Source organism: Camelus bactrianus, chromosome 16 (assembly GCF_048773025.1).
Source record: "Camelus bactrianus isolate YW-2024 breed Bactrian camel chromosome 16, ASM4877302v1, whole genome shotgun sequence".
NCBI classification, from domain to species: domain Eukaryota; kingdom Metazoa; phylum Chordata; class Mammalia; order Artiodactyla; family Camelidae; genus Camelus; species Camelus bactrianus.
In genome coordinates this window covers 43024141-43046149 of record NC_133554.1, presented here as the reverse complement: position 1 = coordinate 43046149, position 22009 = coordinate 43024141, and the positions used below count along the sequence as shown (strand labels likewise).

Here is a 22009-nt window from a genome sequence, read left to right as displayed (position 1 = left end):
GCTTCAGTCAGCCATATTGGTGCAGCAGCTTCCTGACTTGTCCTCCATTTGGGGCCAAGTCTTAATGTGGCCACGACAGTGCAGCCAGTGCTGGGGTGGGGGGTCAGGTGGCAAATGGATCTCAGCTGAAGGGGAAAGGAGATGGGGATAAAGAGGAGTCATTCCAGGGTATTCTGGCTCACAGGCTATGAGATTTGTACCAGCTGTTCAATCAGAGGCAGGCCCTCACTCCTTCTTGGGTGACAGAACTCTTGTCCAGTCATTAAGATTTGATTCCAGTGGAGTCATTGCCTAGGAGATGCCTCCCTCAACTCCTCAGGCTGGCACTCGGGTTAACACACAGCACCAAGCACACTATTTAGTCATGGTCTGTTCACTGGATTGTGTCCATGAATCCCTTGAGAGCAAGGTTCCTTTCTGCAGCCCCTGGGCCTAGCCCAGAGCCCAGCATATAGTAGGTATTGCAGACAGACAGACTGAATGGAAGCAGGCACTGAGGATGGAAGATGCAAACTCAGGGTTACATGTGGAAAGAGAAGGAATAGTTTTGAGCAGAAAGGCAAGGTCATTTTCTATGGATACTCAGAGGAAGAGGAGTGCCAAGTCTTATTGACACTGCATGGCTTCCCAAAAAAGCAGGTTCACAGAAAGAAAACTCAAGAGATCTGCTAGGGGTTAAGGAACATGGTCACATTTCCTTTTGCTCTACATTTTCTGATAAAACTTAACCGTCATCTTAGCCTGCCCAACTACCCTGTGCCATTCTGGAATCCCTTCAGGTCCTCCGCTGCCCTTGTAATTCACCACCTCAGCACACAGCTCAAAATCCTATCCTTTTCCAGGTTAGAAGCTCCTTGAACTTTAGTCTGGGCCTTCTTTACTGCTGAATTCCCAGTGCCAGGCTCATGGTAGGCATGTAACGTATTTGTTAGAATGAATACTTATCTGGGTCCTATGCTTAGCTTTCACCCTCCCACTGTCCTCAGCTGAGTGGTGGTGTGTTACTGGTGTATACTGTATAGCCCAAATTTAACTCACATTTCACAATGTTTTTAATACTTATTCTGTTCAAGGCACTGAAGGATAAGAGATACAAAGATAATTGTAAAGGATCTTTAAAAAACTTGGTGCAGAGGCAGTTAAGACATGAACACATGTAACTGCAGCTGAGGGATAGTAAAGCATGCCTTGAAAAAGGGAGAGATGATGCCTAGCTGAGCTATTTTATATAATTTGCTCTCATATCAACCCTATGAAATAGGTACTATTATGCCCATTTTATAAACGCAAAAATAGGATTCAAATACATGCCTGAGTCCATGTTCTTAAACTTTGCACTATGTTGCCTTTTGTCAGAGAATGAAGGTGGTTTTAGATACAGGAAATAACATAACCAAAGAGATGCAGAACAACATAGAGGTCAGTTAAAGAGAAAGGCAAGTAGCCAGCATAGGATGGCTACTGGGGAGGACTGGGAACAAGGGTGAAATGAAGGCTGGGGTCCAATCACTGGTCCTTGAATGTCTTAAGAAATTTGAACTTTAATCCATAGGAGATAGAGAGTCATAAAGTTTTAATTCAGAAAATAAGAGATACATTATCAATTGTGCTCCAATCTGGATTACACTAGCTACCGTTGGATAGAAGGAACTGGAAAAGGCAAGACTTAGGGGGAAGACCAGATGCATAGTGACTACAATCCTCTCAGTTAAAGGTGATGAGACTTGAACCAGGGTACTGATGGCAGGAACAAAGGAGAGAGCAGAGATCACACAATCCATAACTGGATGTGGTAGGGAGGTGTCAAAAGTAATTCAAAGCTTTGGTGGGTGGCTGGTAAGACAGTAGTACATTAACTAAAACAGGTGGAAGATCAGATTTGGAAAGGGAGAGTTTGCTATTCAATAAGGACTCTGTTCCTTGTGGATGTTCCATTGGGGTCAGAGCTGGGTTATCTCCCTTCTGAGATCGTAGGCAGAGGACTGTTGGCACATTGCTCCCACTTTCCCATCCCATCAGCCTGAGTCCTAGAACCCCTCAATGAATGTTAAGGCTAAAAAGTCAATTATTGAACTTCTGTGTGCCTGGTACTTCTATGCTTGGAAATGTGGAGGATATAGAGAAAAATCTTCATCTTTGATGTTTCCTTGCTAAATCCTGATGCATAATCCTGTTATCAATGGTATGTTACTTTGTTTATATCTTTCTTGAACACATATTCAAAATCTTTACTATGTATTTGACTCTATGTAAAATACTCAAAGGGATTAAGAAAAAAAGGAAGTATAACAGTCCGTGTCCTCTCAGAGCTTAGTTTTACAAAATGAACTGTATTGTGATTCTGAAAGACCAGCTATGCTTACATGGAGCAGGGAATTAGGTAATAAAGGAGGCCAATGTTGGGAATGCTGCAGTAATTCAGACATGAACTGATAAAGGAGAGGGGAAGTTATCTCTGACAAGTAAGAACGGAAATGGTTGACAAGGCCTGAATTCATCGAGGGTGTAGAAAAGGGAGTAGTACTTCCATGCTGCAAGCCCAGGTAGCTGAGGCAGGTAGAACCCTATCGGAATTAGGCAGCTGCACATACCTTCACACAGTGTGCTCTCAACAGGCCAGTCTGCCTCATTCGCTGACACTTTGCCTGCTCAAAAAATCACTTTTCGTTTTCTAACATCTTTTACTTTGGGGCAGGGATTTTGCTATTTTAGAAAAGTAGGCAGATCTGAGCATCCAACCCAATGGATTCAAGTTCAAGTTGAATAGCTTCTCTTCAGTCAAGGGGGAAATACACCTTTCCAAGAGAGTGGGAAAGATAAAGACATTGTAATACTTCTTCCTGAAAGGCTGAGGAAGAGAGGAAACTAATTTATCACTACAAACCTATGGTTAGCTTTTGATGCTCAACTTTCCTTGCCTTTTGTAATTTTTCAGTACAGAAGAGTAGATAGAGGCTTTTATCTATCTTTTAACAATTAGGACGTATTTCCTTTTACCAGGTAGCTCTCAAGCATTGTAATGGTATTAAAGGATTGAGGAGAATCATTGAAGACTGGTACTGTCTAGCAAAAGCCAGACAGATGACTCAGTCTCAATGCCCGTAAGTCCATCCAAAATCCTAAAAATCAGTCAGAAATTCCAAACACATGGGGGAGAGGGTATACCTCAGTGGCAGAGCAAGTGCTTAGCATGCATGGGGTCCTGGGTTCAATCCCCAGTACCTCCATTTAAATTAATGAATTAACCTAATTTCCTCCCCCCAGAATAAAAAAATTGCAAACACATTTAGTGAGCACCTATATGCCATACATTCTACTACACACAGATTATACATCTAAAGTGAAGAAAAGGGTAGAAATAGAAGTCATGTGGGAAAGAGTGGAAAGGAGGTGCACATTCCAAGACCCCTACATGAGACTGAGAGAAACTTAGCTACTAACACTTCCTCCCACAGCATAAGCTTTACCTCTACTTGGGCAGCCTGAGCTTTGAGAAGCAAAATCTACACATCATAAATAACTGGTTCTCAAGAATCTATTCCTTTATCAAACAAGATGTTATTTGTGGCCCATAACTCCATCCCTTCCCCACTTGAGTGGATGGGGCAACAATCACGACAGACTCTGCTAAGTTTCCACAAATCATTGGTTTATTAGAAAGTTCCTTTCCCTAATTTTACAGCATATATATCTCTATCATATGTGATAAAGTTAAATACAATCTGTTATGCTTGTAGGTAAGGACAGGTTATTTTGTTTTTGTTTTTGTTTTTTTAAGTTTTAAAATCACTATTCTGGAAGTTAAAGAAAACTGCCCCCAGGAAGGAGGCAGCCAGAGTATGGCTCAATCTACAAGCTAATGGGAAGCAGCACAAAAATGTTAATACTGTATTATTTAAATATTTACATGGGCTGAAAGCAAAGAAAAATGAGTCCCTTCACTTCAAACAGATGATTTCATTTTTCCAGTGCTAGTTATCAAAAAAGTAATGCTTCTGATCAGATGAGGAGCACTGAACAGGTAGAAGGCTCAATCAAAAGCCTTGTTTGCCCAGCATTCGCTCTCATAAACTCAAAACCTTTCTCTTCTGGGACCTGGAGAAGGCAGAACACAGAGCCTTGGCCCACATAAGCAGATTTTGTTTTTCCTGTCAGGTGACCACCCAACCAACCTAGCCACAGGAATAGGCAGGGAAATGCCAAGCAGGGAAGTGCTGACTACACCGAAGAAAATGAGACCTGCAATATAAACACCTTTGGATCAGTGTGTTAATTTAAGTCTGAGAGCCAGGTAGAAGTCAAGAAGAGGAGGAATTGAGGTGGTAATTCCTCTGGTAGGTGTCATGGGAGAGAAAAAAAAAAAAAGTCTTTACTGCTTAAACTTAAGCTGGGCAGAAGGCATGGAAACTATGAAGCAAAAGAATTTATAGTATCTATGAACGTGCTCACCTCCCAACAAGAGGAGGAAGAAAATTGTCCCAACTCTATCATCGTCCAATCTACTTCTACTTCAGTTTCTAGCCAACCCAAAAGGCACATTAAAAAAATTTGTCAGAGAGGGCTAAATACTAGGGAGGCAAATGGACTGCCTGGGACAGGCACCCAGGAAACCAGGAATCCCCCAGGACAATCACTTTGAATCTCATTCCTTCCAGAGAATAAAGCTCTCGAATCTCTCCCTCCTCCTCTGTGGGGCCCACCTGTTTCTCTGTATAAAAGAGCAAAGCACATGAGAGAGACTGTCATAATTGAGCGTCCCTCTGATACCCCCAGGTGACTGCTGCCCATTAGTTCAAAAATCCCAGTGGTGGGGGCACCACTTACTGCAAATTTTGTCTCAGCAAAAAAATGTTAAACAATGTTTTTTTGTGTTGTTTTAACATTTTTATAGTTCTTAACTTCAAAAAATACATGAGCTTGATAAAATATACATGCTTAGTCATTTTTGCATCTAGCAGAAAACAAATACTTTATTTTTTTGTTTTCAGTTTATAACCTTTAAAGTTTCTTAATTCAACTAGGGCAAACATATTTACACAAAGCCACCAGAACAAGGATCACTTAAAGAGCTGGATGTAAAAAATATTATTGCAGTATACTACAAATATGGAACCTTTTTTATATGAGCTACAAAAAGCAGCATTTACGTTTATAGAGTTCAGTGCAATTTTTTACATTAAAAAATCCTATAAATTAAGAAGGAAACATCAACATGACAGAAGAAAATACACCCTTTAGACACATGAGCTCCTCTCTGGGGAAGCACATGGGCGACTGTGTTCTGCAGAGCTTCTATTCATGACAGGATCTTCTTTTCTGGGATATGCAGATGTCTCTTCTGGGATGAGGGACATGAGGACAACAGCGCCAAATGTGTGACTGTTAGTGTGGGAAGTGGATCAAATGACAGCCTGAGTGGCATCTAATTCCAGGTCAGACCCCTCTTTCCACCTCACCCTGGATAAATAAGGTCACCAAGGTCAAAGACACTGAGAAGGCAGGACAAGATGGACAACCCACCGGCCAGAGAGGAGAAAAATGTTTAAAAATTTATAGATGGAAGTGCAGAGGATTAAAAAGTAGACAGAGGAGGGGAGTATTTAAACTTGACAGTTTGGAGATGTTGCTGCAGAGGGGTGGGTAGCACTTACTGGTGTTCCATAGCTTAGAAACACAGGAGAGGGAGGGACAAACAGAAAGGGGAAAGGGAAAAAAAAAAATCCCTGATAGTAAACCCAAAGCAAACCTCAAATCTAAAACCACCCCTGCAAGCCAAAATTCAATTCTTTGGCTGTCAGACACTGCCCATCCCAGCTTCTACTTGCTGGTATTAATGGCTCAACACCCCCAAAGGGAAGATTTATGGGCCACCTTCCCTGGCCCTACCTGGGCTCCTATCCCCCAACTCATGTGCCATGGCTGGGGGGGTGTTGCAGGTCCTGACCTGAGAAGATGGGGTGAAGTAGAGGGTGAAGGTGGAGGGCAGTGGCAGCTGCTGCGGCAGGCCGTGGGGCAAGCAGGGTTGGGTAGAGGGCAGCATGTGGAACGGGGTGGAAGGTGAAAGGCCCAGGATGGATGGCTGAGGCGGGAATGATATGGATGGGATGGCTAGCAAGAAAGGTGGCAGGGTGGCCAGGGATGATTGAGTGAGTAAGGTGGGACAAGGAAATGGGGGTCAGGTGAGGCTGGGGAATATGATGTACTTGGGCAAGAGGCTGGGGATGAGGGTGGGGGTGGATGCCAATGGCGGCGGCAGCTGCTGCGGCATGATGTTGTAAGATGGCATGCTGAACAGTTGTGATGGAGGTGGCAGAGGCTGTGGCTGGCTGCTGAATGTGGATGGGCTGCAGGGCTGGAGTGGCTGGGGCCAGGGCAGCGGAGGCTGGGAAGGCCTTTACTTGCTTGGCCAGAAGCTGCTGCTGGATGTGCTGCTGTGCGGCCTGCTGGAGCTTGCTGTACTTCTCCATTTCCTCGGGAGTGAAGGTGATGGGTTGGCTTTCCAGTGGGGCTAGGGAAGCATCCTCGGGCCCATCAGCTGACTCAATACTAGGCTCCCCACTGGGAGGTGCATAACTGGGGAAGTGCTCAAGATCTGACGCTATAGGCAGCAAGCTGGATTCCACAGGGCCTGGCTGACTGCCACTATCCAAGGACTCGAGGGTGTCCCCATCACTGGGGTCAGGGAGGTAGTTATGGGTAATGGTTGGGTCCCCAGGATAGCAGTCAGAGTGCACTGGGGTGCCTAGCGGAGCCACAGGGTGATCAGCAGTAGCTTCTTCAGACTTTGGCTCTTCTGGGGGTGGGTCTGATAAGGGGCCAGCTGTTTCCTCTGAGGGGAACTGATGTCCGAATGGGGCATCACTATTCCCTGGAGGCCCTTCTTCTGTTTCTGATTGTTCTTGCTCTTCCCCCCTTTCTAAGCCAGACTCTTCACATTTCTTGCTGTTGGTCTTTCGGGTAGCTGGGAGCTTCCCTATCAATGGAAGGACAGGCTTACTGCCAAGAGAAGGTGGGAGCTTGGGCCCAAAGTAACCTTGTGGAGGGTCCTTGAGCTTGAGCCCAGCTTTATTAGGGGTGGCCAGCACCTCCTCACTCACACTGGGTTTCCTCTCCACTTTCCTCGACTGAATCTTCTCCAGTAGTAGTTTGGCAGTGACAGAGTTCTTGTCTTCAGGGCTGCAGTCACCTTCTGACCCTCTTCCTGCACCAATGTTGCTGTTTTGGGAAGGTGGGCCTATCCCTTTGCCATCATCCCCTCTGCCATCTTCTTTCTTCTTCTCCCCAGGACATTCTCCCCGGCCTGATCGGAAATAGTGGGGAGACTGGGAGCGGTAGATTTTAGAGCGAATGAAGTCTCGACGACCAGATCGCCTCTCCTCAGGGCTCTCGTGACCCCATGATCCCTTCCTGGAGCCTGATCTTTGGGAAGGGCTCCGGGTGCTGCGGCTGCGGTCCCTGCTATAGCTACGGCTCCGCTGCCAGCTGTGGGCGGTGGTGCTGCGGCTTCTCCGTTTGCTCCGGCTGCGACTACAACTGCTGCTGCGGCTGCGGCCCCGGGACCTTGAGCGCTCCCTCGTGTGACTCCGAGACCGGCTCCGGGACTGGCTGCAGCTGAGACTGTAGTCATCATCAGAAGATGAGTATTTGTGCCGTTTGGACCGGTGCTTGGAACTGGCGTAGTCTGAGTCATCTGAGTCATGGGAGCGCTTGGAGTGCCTTCGTGATCGGTCACTGTAGTCACTGTAGCTGTCATCAGAGTAACTGCGCTGTCTGCTATAGCAGCTCTGGTCTGAAGAAGCATCTGAGCTACTTGAGTAAGAACGCCGGGAGGAACGGCGTGAGGAATGGTGCCGGCCAGACCGTGAGCGGCTACGGGAATGCTCGCTGCCCGACTCTTCCTCCTCCTCTTCCTCCTCTTCCTCACTGTACTGGGATGGAGACTTCTGGTGCAGCCGGCGTGATGAAGCATCATCACTATCCTCATCTCCACTACTGGGTCGACTCCGATGGCTGGAGCGGCTGCTCCGTTTGGTGCTAGCTCTTCGCTGACAGGATGAAGCTGGAGGTTCACCTTTGTGTTTCCTCCCACCATGATCTTGGGAGCTGCCACCGCCTCCACCTTCATCCTTCTTGCCACTGTTTCCTTCTTCAGCTGGAAGAGATCTCCGCTGGGAATCATCTTGAGCTCGCCGCCGTCTTCGTGGTGGTGCAGGGCTACCACTCCCAGGGGGTTCTGGTTTGGGTCCCCGCTCAGAATCTGCTGGGGCTGATGACTTATTTTTCTTTCGTTTTCTTTTCTTGCGCTTCTTAGACTTCTCCCCAGACTCCGCCTTAGAACTTTTCTCTTCTGGGTCAGCCTTGTGTTTCCGTTTGTGTTTGCTGGATTTTTTGTGCTTCTTTTTCTTTTTGTGTCGGTGGGACTTCCCAGATCGTTCTTTCTTGCTAGGAAGGCTTCTCCCTGTGTCTTCTGTCTCTGACCCATGGCTGCCTCCAGGTTCCTGCTTATTCAGGCTGCTACAGGCAGACCCTGAAGCAGGTGCATCCATTCTGCCTCCTGAAGAATGTTCTACATTATCCCCCTCCTCCTTGCTTTTATTGGGCTCGCCAGGATCAAGGCCTTGGAGATGGTCCTTTGAGGAGCCTCCCACGTCCTTTGGCTTTTCTGTCCCTTTAGCTCTGGCATCTTTGTTCCTTGAAAGCTTAAAGTCAAAGTACAAAGGGTTACAACTATATGAAATGGAGGGTTCTGCCTTTGTGAAAATTAATAGTTCTGATGGCCACTGGAGGGCAGTGCTTTCATCTTTGCTCAAAACTGGAAAGAAGGGACCAGTAGGATGTTTAGGTCCCTCCTGGCTTTCTTTCCCTGGTGGAGGGGCCTGAGAGGTTTCTTTAGAAGGGTTAGATTCACACATTTGGATCGCTGAATCCTTCTGACTCTGACTCTCTAAACTATGTTCACTTACATCCCCTCCTGAGGTCTTCTTTGTCTCAGCTTTGCTTCTAGGCTCTGAGAGCTCAGCCACACTGGTTTCCATCTGCCGCTCAGAGACTTCACTAACTGTCTCTTCTGTTCCTTGGCTTGCTGCCACCTTGATGCAGCCCTTAGGCTTGGGAGAACCACTTTTTTTGCTCTCTAGGGCATTCTTTGGGTGTGTACAATTATCACCTTCCATTTGTTCACTGGCTCTCATAAAGAGTAGGAAAGGAAAATTAGGTTTTACTTTGCAGTGTGCTGGGGGGATGTAGTGGTAGTATTCTGGCTCTGTAGCCCCAGCTCCTTCTTCTCGCTTCATTTTTTTTAACTTAGATAATGTTGAGGCAAGGGATCCTCCATCCTGAGGGTCTTCATCCTCTTTTTTACCATCAAGATTACTGCTACCATCAGAGTCTCCCACCTTCTGAAGTCCTTGGTCAGAACCCTTCTCATCAGCTTTTGTTCCATCTTCAGAGGTCCCTTCCTCCGCATGGTCCTTGAAAACTGATGCTATTGATTCAAGTTTGACAGGAGCCTTCTTGGCAAAGGAAAATGACACACCCAGTTTTTGCAGTGGGGTACCCAGATTATTCTTAATTCCAAAGCTGATGCCTTGAGAGGCTAACCCAGGAGCCTGTGCCAGTCCAGTGGTATTAGTGATTTGTACTGCAGTGAAAGGGCCTCCTTTGTCTGTGGAGAATTCAGATCCCAGGCTACAAGTAGCAGAAGCAGTTGTGCCACTGTTTGTCGCTGATTCATCTTTATCATCATCTCCACCTTCTTCATCTACAGCCACTGTGGTTGGTCTGAACATGGGACCACTTCCAGGTGCACTACACAATGGTTTGGAAAAATGAAAAACAAACAAAGAAACAGGTTTAGGGGTACACTTCATACTTTTTAATAAAATACTTATCTCTTATGTTCTACCATGCATTAGAGGTGGGTCTTAAAGACACTGAGTAGTGGTCATTCCCTGGCCCTGTGCTAATAAAGGAAACTTCTTCAGTGAGGTTAGGCACAGTCTCATGCTGTTAACCTACCAAGCGACATTCCCAGGGCTAGTCAGTTACTGCTATTTCTTCCTAGACTGTCTAAAATACAAAACTGAAGCTTATCTCACAATTCAAATACTTCATCACTACCATCTGCTACAGTCCACTTGTCCTCTATCTGGACTCATTTTTCACTGTATCATCCTATCCATTAGTATGCTATCAAACATATATGGCTGACCATCTATTCACAAAGGTTACACAGTTGATCTTTGAACAATACGGGTTTGCAGGTTTGAACTTCACAGGCCCACTTATATGCAGATTTTTTTTTCCTAATAAATACACGTTTCACAATCTGTGGTTGGTTGAATCCATAGATATGGAACCACAGATATAGAGGTTCAATTATAAAGTTACACAAGGATTTCTGACTCTGTGTGTATTATGTGTATGTGTCTGTGTCTGTGTGCTGGGAGTCACTGGCACCCCTAACCTCCACGTTGCTCAAGGATCAACTATATTTCACTCAGCTAAAAAAAGATTCCAATTTCCTCTGTGCTTTCAAATTTCCTTTTAAAATATGCATATTCTGAGTTGAACATAGTCAGAATCCCCCACCATACTACTCTATGATGGTCTGTGGTTACTATGTCTGTTACAGAAACTTAAGAGTCTGTACTAACCTCCTGGCACCACACCCAAGCATTTGCTTTGGTTTTGTGATACTTTTTGGCATTCCATATAATAATCATCATTCTATGAAGTACCTTTTCAGCTGTGAAACAACAGGAACACCAAGGAGCCTCAAAGTGTTTTAAACCCTTGTCATGTCTGAAATTTTTACAGTGTGTGTACTATACAGACAGGTACATCTCAAGCCAAACTCAAGAACTGAAGAGAATTAGATATCTATTTGGATGAAGCCCTTTTAATTTAAACCCTAGCTACTAGCTGTCATAACCTCAGGGACCAAATATATTAGGATAATATGGTATCCTTTGCTATCTGAACTCTTATTATTGGAAGGTGGAATCTAACAGATTTAGACAGCAAGAGATACTCTAATGGTGTCACAAAACCTATCCCACAGCAAAGAAACCCTCAAATTGACTAAAAGGGAATTTATTTTGATCTTTTGCTTCAGTCTTTGCCATGTTACTTCAATAATACTATAGGATCATGCATTACTCCTAGGACAATGAAATACCTGATGATGGATCAAAACCTTCTTTTATTCTTGCAAGAGATTATGTGGTCAGTTTTTAACTGTTTATTTCAAAAACTGATAACTAAAAGTCATTACTAAAGAAAAACATGTATTAAAATATGTTCTGGAGTTCGAAATTTGTAGATACTGACAGGCATATGTAGAAGAGATAAACAAGATTATCCTGTATAGCACAGGGAAATATATACAAGATCTTGTGGTAGCTCACAGCGAACAAGAATACAACAATGAATATATGTATGATCATGTATAACTGAAAAATTGTGCTCTACACTGCAAATTGCCACAACATTGTAAACTGACTATAACTCAATTAAAAAAAAAAAAAAAGTTCTGAACTAGAGAGTAGAGAGTGGCCTGGTACACACTTTTTAAGGAGGCACTCTGGCAACAAGCCCAAAAGGAATGTGTTTACTAAATAAAGAGCTGCCAATGAAGGACTCAGAACATTTACAGGCAGTTTAACTCACCATTAGAGATCACAGGTTAATTCTGTTCAAATGCCTACACTATACATGTTCTCTCCCTTCCTTCTTCCTCCAAAACACAAGATAATAAGTAAAAAAGGATCCAGAGACTCTGCCCCAACTTGGCTGTAAACTTTTAAAAACCACAATCATAGTTTCTCTTTCCACGTAACCAGTTCCTCCTTTGTTCCTGGCCAGCCACAAAAAACAAACATGGCGGCCTAAGTCCTTTGGATGGAGGCACATAACTCATGAATCCTTAGATGCTGAGACTGGGTCCCCAAAGTCTAGTGCTTGGAAATTCAGCCCTAGATGGGGTAAATTCCACCTAAGGCTAAATACCAGCCCCAAATTTATCATCAAGAACCATGAAGGAACACTAAAAACACTAAGAAGGCAAGAATCTGCAGAGAAACAAATGGATAGAATTTCCTAGGTTTTACAGTGTTTAGTACCAATTCTATGGTACTTAAAAGGCAGTTACAACACTTGAATCTGTGCCCCAGTAGTATAATTTACATCCTTTTCTACATGAGAAAAATGTTGAAGAATGAGAACAATGATAGTTGCATAATTTACTGATTCACTGAGCATCTTCTATGTGCTAGGCACTCTTTTATAGGCACTCTAACATAATTTAATCACTCCCCACAATAACTACAGAAGCAAACTGTTATTATTATCTCCATCTTACAGATGAGGAAACTGAGGCATAGAGCTCAGATAACTAAGGTTACACAGATCATAGGATATGGTCTCAGAAGTACATATTCTTAATTAGTAATATTATACTTCAAATATAGACATCCTTTTTGTTTAATAGAATGATCTATTAAAAAATTAAGAATTGTAATGTCAGTGGGGGGAGGTATAGCTCAGTGGTAGAGCACATGCTTATTAGCATGCATGAGGTCCTAGGTTCAATCCCCAGTATATTCACTTAAAAAAAAATAAAATTGTATGTCAATTATACCTCAATTAAAAAAAAAGAATTTTAATTCTTAAATCTTAGAATCTTAAATTATAACCTTAAATCTTAAGATTATAAACCCTCTGAGAAAAAAACACCCTCACCATTCAGCTTGTTTTCTTTGCTCTGCCAACTCATGGAGCCGCCGTAGGGCTTTCTCCTGTTTCCTCTCATCCTTGCGGGATCTTGAAGATACATTTCGAGCAAACTCTCTCTGCTTAAGATCTTTCAATCTCTGGGGTAACACAAGAAAGGAAAAGAGGGTGGGTGATTTAGAATAACCTGGGGATCCTGAAAGCAAGGCCTTCAGAATATCTACACTTAATCAATGGTTACAGTGCTAATATAGAATATATTGCTACACTCTTTTATGGTAATTGAAAACACAATGGCTGATTACTTTGGGTGAAACACTTGGAGTATTTGCATTCCTAATTAGGACAGCATACCATTTGCTTTATTGGGCAAAATAAAATAATTTCAGAAGCAACAAGCAAATTTTAGAACACTAGGAGGAAAGAAAAGGGACTATTTAATCACCTGCTCTTCCAAGGATGCAAAACTAGACAAACAGAACATGAGTTAAATTGTAGTAACACAAGCCAAAGTGAACAGAAAGGGGTTAAGCTAGTATAGAAAATTACCCAGGTGTAAGATCTTAAAAAGCAATGTACAGCTTACATGGGGAGGTTATTTGAATCAAAAGTTAACAAAGAGAAAGCATACTTTCATTTCACCATAAAAAGGTGCTATTCTTTTCAGCATCAACAGTTTTCCTGTAACTAAGCAAACAAATGGGTCTTCCAATGCTTGCCATGTTCAGAGCTCAACAGTCTGACCACTTTCATATGGTCAGCCTGCAGAAATTAGGGAGTAATATGTGTGGCTTTTCATTCCGTCATGGCCCCAAGAGGAATATCCAGGGAATGAGGAGGAAGAACAGACATAAGTCAAAGAATTTATTACTTAAAATCCTGATAAAAGAATGGGACTTTTGTTCTCAGAAGCTACTATATAATTTTCCTTGAAACAAAACAAAACAACCACCAAAAAGTAACAGTGTTATGACACACTGGTGACAGAGTCCAGACAACTATCTGCAATGAAGACAGAACTAAAATTATTTCCAACATATTAGATAATAAACAAAGCAAACAAACCAAAACAAAACACGTACATTAGCCTATGCTTTTACAACAGCATTGGGAAAAGGAATTTGACCCAATATAAAGTGGACATTGCTTTGTGGAAAGGGATGATGTTCAACAGACAGAGGAATTTTCTTATCTAATATTTATGAGATGTGTTTTGAATATTTTTGAACTGGGAGAGGAAAAGGGTGGAAAGACACACACAAAGAAAGATATACAGCTAAAGACACTAGTAGAAAAACTCACTCTTGTGATCTGGGCTCCCAAATTAGAAGGATTTGCTTTCAATACATCAGCTGAAAATGTCACATCACAAAGAAAGAAAAGCAAAAAATAAAACAAGAGTGGAAGAGAAAAAAAAAAATAAAGCAAGCATTACTACACAAGCTCTCTTAGTGAATCTGCAAACTATTATACTGAACAATCAGAGACAAAGCCATCAACTCTAAAAGGGTTGGGGAGAAGGGAAGTACCTGTACAACACATGTATGTATACATACACATAGACTGACACAGGAATAATTCCTCCTATATAAATGGAACTATCTCCATTCTTTCAGAAAAATTGATTATGTAACTTTAGGAAAGACCACTGCTGTCTAAAAGCAGTTAATCTTATTTTCATTTGCCTTTATTTTAGGGACATTCAAGTAACCAACATTTGGCAAAATTGTTTTACTGAGGCTGGCTGCCCAGAATTAAGATTTTTATAAAAACCACTTCAAAATGGGGATCAACTATTTTAAATAAAATATGAATTCCAATTTTCTCCTTCCAAGGAGAATGGGGCAGAGAGAAAGAGCCTGTCAGGACTACTGTGATTATTTTAGGCCACAAACCTAGTTTTTTTCTGCCTCAAACACTTAACAGGCTCTCTGGCCAAGATTTAAATAGAACATATGTTTTCCTCAATTCTGCTGTCTTTTCTCTGGCCCCCTCAAAAGCCTGGAAAAATCTCCATGAGTTCAATCACTCCCTTCTCTCTTATATTTTTAGGAGTTATTTCCCAAATTACAGGACACTGACTAAAAGAATGAGCATTTTATCGAAGTCTGGTGTCTGCAGGCTAAGTCAATGATTTCCAATCATTCAGCAGTCACTTAGTATGACCCTGAAGTTGAAGCGACAGAGCTATGTCCACATCATCCTGAAGACACCCTATTTCAAACTCCTACCACAATATAACTGGAGGTAGGTAGGGAAGAAAATGGTATGTCAAGAACACAAATCCAAATCCTGGTACTACACAGGGCGTAGCAAACACTCCTGTATCACCCATACAAACTTTATAGTCAAGTCTGGGGTCTCAAAAATAGAACTGGCAACCCCAGAATCCTAACCCAAACCTTAGAGACAATTCTCCCAAATCCAAAATGTGTATTTGAGGTCTCTCTCAGATAAGGGTGGTTCTGATGATGAAAATGGATTCCTAACTTGAAGTCTCTCTTTCTCCCTTAAGGTCAAACTAACTTCCCCTCACAAAGACTCTACTGATCCCTCACATATGATAGGATTTTTCTTTCTGAACTGTTTTAGTTCTTTGTTAGAGCACTCATCTAGCAACTATCTTATTTTGTTTGATTATACTTTTTCCTGTCTTTTAGAAAGGCAGTATGTGTAAAGTTTCAGAGTCAGAAAGACTTGGGTTCAAATCCATTAAATACTAGCCAAGTGGTTTCAACTCTCTGAGCTCCAATTCCCTCATTAGAAAAACAGGGCCACCTAGCAAGAGATTTACAAGACTGACTATCAAAATAAATGTAAAGCACTTAGTATATTCAAACTGTTCAACAGTGCCCTTCCCCTTTACTTGGGGCAGGGACTATGGCTTGCCTTTATAATCAACACTGTGTAAGGAGCAGCACTAAGCCTACAGAAGATGTCTGGTAAGCAGCTGGTGAATAACTAGGCTTAAACACTGTTTCCTTGATTTTTGACAATTTTTTTTTTTTTTTTTACCATCTGTAGGAACATTTGATATGAAATATTTTCATTATCTCTACCAGGGATGTATTAAATTTATATAATATGGTTTTCCTCGCTATTACTGTCATGTAGTAAAGAAGTCTCATTCTTTAGAGACTCAAAAAGCCTAAAATTTTAAGCCCCTTACTTCTGAACAGAATTGGGCCAATAGCAAAAAAAAAAAAAAAAAGACCAGAAATTTCTCAATTTCCAGTCGATAAAGTAATGGTACAAAGCCCTAATTCAGAGTCAGATTTCCCAAAGTTGCCTATTTTATTCCAAAAGGCTAACAAGGTTGGCTCATTTGCCACTGCTGAATACCCATAAGAAATTCTCTGTGACCTGTACCTTTATTTTCTTCTTAAATTCTGAAGAGGAACTCAACTTTAGATAGCTTTTTTTCAAGGCAAGAATAGAGGAGCAACGAATCTGCCTGTCAGATAAGGAGACCAAAAGGTATAGATGTGCCATCAAGCCAAAAACTGTTTCAAAGGCTGAGCAAATTTCATACCATACACACAAATTCAAGTTAGACTCTAAATTGGCACACTAGTCTATCTGAATGGATGTAACTAATCATTTAAGCTGACTCCAAATGTCCTTATCTCTGAAAATTGTAAAGTATGCTTTCTGAAGAGTTCCTAGTGAATTTGCTTATTTATTGGACTATTAATGATTATTAATGTAAATTTAAGCCACATAACACATTTTTAACTGGAAAATATTCAAGATTCAAGGAAAAGGAGATGAAACCCCATTTATAATGAAAGGGTTTGAAGATCCTGTTTTCCTGAAAAACCATATTTCCCAAAAAGTATACATTTGTGGCAGAGAACATAATGTCTGACTGATTTTCAATCACATGGTAGCTGGGGTTTCCATTAAATTTTCCAAAAGATCTTAACAAATAACCCATCACTTGAAATACCTATCCAAAGAACTATGACTTTTTGGGCTAACAACTTCAAAGTAAGTAAAAGTAAACTTCATTCACTTCAAATGTAAATGACATTCTAGTTCTTAAAACTAGCTAAACAGAACTGTGTTGGCAGAAAAATGTCTACTCCAGCAACAAAATCCTACTCCACTATCCAACTCTGAACAAATTAAACCAGAGAAATAAAAATCTGGTAAATCTTACTAGGTTTTTAATGTGGGTGATAAATATGCCCACATTATCAATAATGGGGAGTGTCAGTAGCAAGGAGCAGCATTGTGTTTGCAAATGAGTGAGACAGATACTTCTGCATATAGTTTTTCCTAACAACAAAAGATAATGATCTGAGTCTAATATAATATTTTTTGTATCTTTTGATGCTACTCTTCTCTCTTGCATCACAACAAAATTTGATACTAAAAGTTTGAGTATAGTTTACTATGAATAAATCCATTATCTTTCTCAAGTATTTTAAATCTATTATTACAATCTAAACAATAAAAATCATTGCTCCCATGTGAAGGGAGTTTCAGGCATCAGAAAATAGGTAGAGAGTATTTCCTAGTGCCACTAAAAATCCAAAAACCGTATGTTCTAATATTTACTCAGTTCTAAAGAGAAACCTGATTCTGTCTGCTCAGGGTCAAAAGATTATCCATGATTTCTTTCACTCACCTGATAGCAACCCCACTCTCCCAGAACAGAAACTGTTCTTAGTCTTCCTTTATAACTAACCCTGCAATGTACACACTGTTGTCTATGGCACAAAACAGATGCTCAATAAACATTTATCAAACTGGTTTCAGTTTTAAAATGAGTTGTTGGGAGAGGGAACGCATATACATCTTTTATATATTATTTTTTGGTTATGAACAGGGATGGGAAATAGTGAGTAAAAAAAAAGTGGTTGTTTGCAGCTCAATCTGTTTTTTTGCCTAATCATAATCCAGTCTTTTCTGACTCTCAACCACTCCCTTTCCATTATGTCAACAATCCTGCATACTCAAAATCCATGGCCTCTTCTCCCCACTGTTTCTTGCCTCTCTCCAACGATATAACATCAATTAGCATCTCCACTCCGCTCCCAAACTGGAGTGGTTATGCTGTAGTTGGGCCAGGTTATCCAATTCTAATCTCAGTGTTCGATGCTTCAAGGCCATTCAAGACATCACCACATGGTGAAGGAGAGAAAAGACCAAGAGAGAACACAAAAAGCTTCAGCATTAAGCTTACTCAGGGAAAAATGATTATAGTTGAATGGTTAAGGAAATTCAAGTTACTGGACATAAGACGTTAAATTCTGTTAGCACATGAATATCAGTAAGTGATGAAAATAAGTTTTATTCAGTAACAGAGAAAACCAAATGTTTGGTAACAGAGAAAACTAAATACTAATGCTGATTACAGATACTGAAAAAAATCAGAGGGAAAAAGAGAAGTATACATTCTTTTGGCTAGGTGACAGTATTAGTCATTTATAACAATACTTACCATTTGTGCCCAATTATTTTGAAACACAATGACTTAATATCATTTGGTGAATAACAAATTAATTTGTCATAAAATCATTATGTAACACTTGTTTTGTGTTCAAATATTCAGCAAAAAGCCTTAATAGCATCAGGTGTATACTTGCTTTAAGGAATTTTTACACACATACACAGTCACCATCACTACCACTAAAATTTAAATTCGATAATAAAGTTTTTAAAAATAATTTTAGAGATATATAATTCATATAACCATAAAATTCACCTATTTAAAGTGTAAAACTTAGTGGGCTAAGTATATTCTCAGAGTTGTGCAACTATCACCACTATCTAATTTTAGAACATTTCCATTAACCTCAAAGGAAAACCCATACCCATTAGCATTTACTCCTCATTACCCCTTTCTTCCCAGTCCCTGGAAACCTAATCTACAGTCTCTATGGATTTGTTTATTCTAGAGTTTTCATATAAAATCACATATGATTTTATAATCACATGAGGGTCTTTTGTAACTAGCTTCTTCCACTCAGCATATTTTCAAGATTCATGCATGTTTAAATCATGCATGTTGTAAATCATTATCAGTAAGTCATTCCATTTTATTGAATAACAGTGTACAAATATACCACATTTTGTTTATTTATCCATCATCTGATGGTTATTTGGGTTGTTTCCACCTTTTAGCTATTATGAATAATGCTGCTATGAACAATCTTATGCAAATTTTTGTGTGAACATGTATTTTCATTTCTCTAGTATATACTAGTCATATGGTAGCTCTATAACATTTTGAGGAACTGTCAAACTATTTTCCAGACTGGCTTGCACAATTTTACAACCCCAATAGCAATGTACGAGAGTTCCCATTTCTCCATATCTTCTCCAATACTTATTGTGTCTTTTTAATTTTAGCCATCTGATTAGATGTTAATGGTATACCACTAAGGTTCTGTGGACAATGAGTTTTAAGTATATTTACATAATCCTCTAGATCATATCTGGAGGCAAAGATTTGCCCTCTATGTAAAATTTGAAGGAGCATAATTCATAAGAGCTGCCTAGGCCCAAAGCAAATGGCACAGCAGCATCCTCGTTCAGAGCTCTCTTTTCAGTACTGTCACTCAAACTTATTATTCCTTAGGTTGCTTTAATCCTTCAGACTATAACAGAACATACAGCCTCATCCCAGAATCTCCACCACAGTCCATCATTGTGATAATGTGTATAGGGGCTGAAAACCACAGAACACAAATAAGGTAGATTCATTTTTATTCATTTTGGGATTGTGTGCCAAGATGTAAAACAGAGTCAGAAATACATAGCAAGAGAATACAGGGTTACCAGCAACCTTAGCTTCCAAAAGGTCTGTTTCAGGTTACCCCTGCTCACAAAAGCAGACAGCTTCCCTAAACAGACACAGAGTTTCCCAAGGTTAACTAGGTTGTAAGAAGGAGCCTATTCTCAACAAAAGCAGAGGTAGTGGGTACATAGGATTTAATAGGTGAAAAGACTCAAAACATGCTCAATTTTTGGAAGACTGGCCAAATAATGTCAATTGTTATTAAGTAAAACAGTCTCAAATAAAACAGTATCCATAGTGGCACAAAATACCACTGAAACTAAAATTTTCTTCTCTCTACTACAGGTTATTAAAATAAAACTACAATATGTTTAAGTTCTGAGATGCATTCCTCTTCTCACACTTGCTATGCTTCTCAAAGCATAACCTCTTCAGAAATGAATTGTGCTCTTTAAACCAACATTTACTAAGCTTTGAGATTCATAAGTACTTTATGATTTTCCTAACCTATTTCACATCTTTACAATTATCAATTTATGATTTTGTAAGGATAAACATTCTATAAACACTCCAAATATACAGAAGCTATGGAATATCTTCATTGGTATCTGATTTTATTGGTTTCACTTCTTAGAAGGGTCATTTTCTTCTTATTTTAGCCCTAGAATCTCCTCACACTTTGCATTTTTTATTATTTTCTTACCCCCACCAATATCAAAGTAGCACTGAGAAAGGAACCTATTTGCATTTCTTTAAATCTGCAGTGGCTTGCCAGAGGTTCAGCTGGTTTTGATGTGCTTACTATTATCCTGATGCCATACATGCCAAGCATACAGAGAATCAAATGCAGTAAAATATCTTGAGAGGCAATAATCCAATCAGTAAATAGTGAAACTTCGTTTTACTTGAAACTTCAAGACTACTATAAACTTGAATGAAGTCCATGTGAAGTCCAAAAATGATCATTCCTTCCATCACCAAAGAATTAATCAGAAAATATTTCAATTCAGAACCTATTTTATTTTTGAGTAATGAGGAAAACTCTAACATTTCTATTCCTTGGTAATACACATTACCAGGTACTAAACTAGTCAACTAAGAGTAAGCAACGCTGTCAGAAAGTAACGGTTCAGACAAAGCTAACTAAATCACGTAGTTACAGATTCTGTCCTGTACAATTTAGAATACAGAAGTCACTAATTGCTGTGTAGCAACTTACTTTGTTTTACTTCAGTCACTTGTAAAGTTCAGGACACCACAGTTTTTACAGCTGAAACAGACCCTGGTATTAAATGAGACTTTAGTCTTTAAAAAAAAAATACAAAAGTACAGGAGTTTTCATACTGAAGCTGTTTTAGCAGAAAGAAGAGGTAGTGTGAAAGCATTCTTTCTGCTGATGGAGATACTTATTCTCTCTACAAGTCAGAGCTGCTTTACAGTACCAGATTTTGTTAACTGGATATAATACAGATGGTTTTGAAATTGCAAGGAAGTTGTACTCAACATTAAGGAAGAATAAGGCGGCAGTTTTTCAGTATGTTACTTCCCTAGTGTCAGTCAGAGCCTGTGGGAGCCTGAGTGGAGAGGAGGGAAAGGTATAGGCTTGGGTCACAAACTCAAATGTTTAGAGGGGTTTGGCAGGTAATGTAATGAGTCACACAGGTTGATGTAAGAGAAAGATGAAGTTGAAGCCATATCCAATTGAAGAACGAGCACACGCCTTTCTAAAGAGACGGAAACTATTCAGCTTTAGCCAATTGTTATGTTGAAATGTAAGCCCAATGTTTTCACGTATTTCAATTTTTCTAGATAAGCCAAAGCCTGAATTATATAAAATCTCTTCATTAAACAAAATTGAGAACCAACTGAAATTAAAGGAGAAAAAACTAACACCACAAAGGCCAGACAAAATACAGCTGACCCTTGAATAACACAGGTTTGAACTGTGCAGATACACTGATATGTGGATTTTTTCTAATAGTAACTACTACAGTACTACATGATCTGGGGTTGGTTGAATCCATGGACACGGAACCATGGATAGAGAGGGACCTCAGATACGGATGGCCAACTATAAATTATACGCAGATTTTCAACTCTATGGAGGGTCAGCACCCCTAATCTCTGTGTTATTCAAGGGTCAAATGTACATCTCTGGGACAATCTGTGATTTCTAGTTTATGTACTAGAGGCTGCTGAGAAGCACTCCTTAGTGGCACAAACAAAAGAGAGTTAAGACTAGAAGAATCCTGAGTAGGTAACAAGGCACCGCAAAAGCAAAAGCAAAAGCAAAACATACCAGTGTTAAAATAAGGCATTGACTATTACTGTGTTGCACAAATTTAACTCTGAGAAAGAGAATACTCTTTGGAGTTTGAAATATAAACCTTCAAAAGCTAAATAAAATGGTTTACCATTGTCATATCCATTAGCAGACATGTTTTTTAAAAGATATGCAAAATAATTAAAGAGGCAAGGAGGTAGAGATGGAAAAATGTTTAGTTTCAAAGTCAACTTTAATTTATAACT

At 40.4% G+C, this 22009-nt stretch overlaps 1 protein-coding gene and 1 non-coding gene across 8 annotated transcripts in view; one reads left to right on the top strand and one right to left on the bottom strand.

Annotated features, from left to right (window-relative positions):
• Positions 1–3628: 3628 nt before the first annotated feature.
• Positions 3629–22009, bottom strand: part of GPATCH8 (G-patch domain containing 8) — an 85063-nt gene continuing 66682 nt past the window's right edge. For all 7 annotated transcript variants that reach the window (XM_010959520.3, XM_045520004.2, XM_045520002.2 and 4 more), the window contains 2 exons: positions 12742–12872; positions 3629–9807 (listed from right to left, as the gene is read on the bottom strand). In XM_010959520.3, coding sequence (XP_010957822.1) covers positions 5907–9807; positions 12742–12872 — 4032 coding nt within the window. In that variant the 3' untranslated portion in view covers positions 3629–5906. The remainder of the gene's footprint in view (positions 9808–12741; positions 12873–22009) is intronic.
• Positions 12532–12606, top strand: TRNAN-AUU (transfer RNA asparagine (anticodon AUU)). The gene is given in 2 exon segments: positions 12532–12567; positions 12571–12606. It is a non-coding gene; the product is annotated as a tRNA-Asn (tRNA).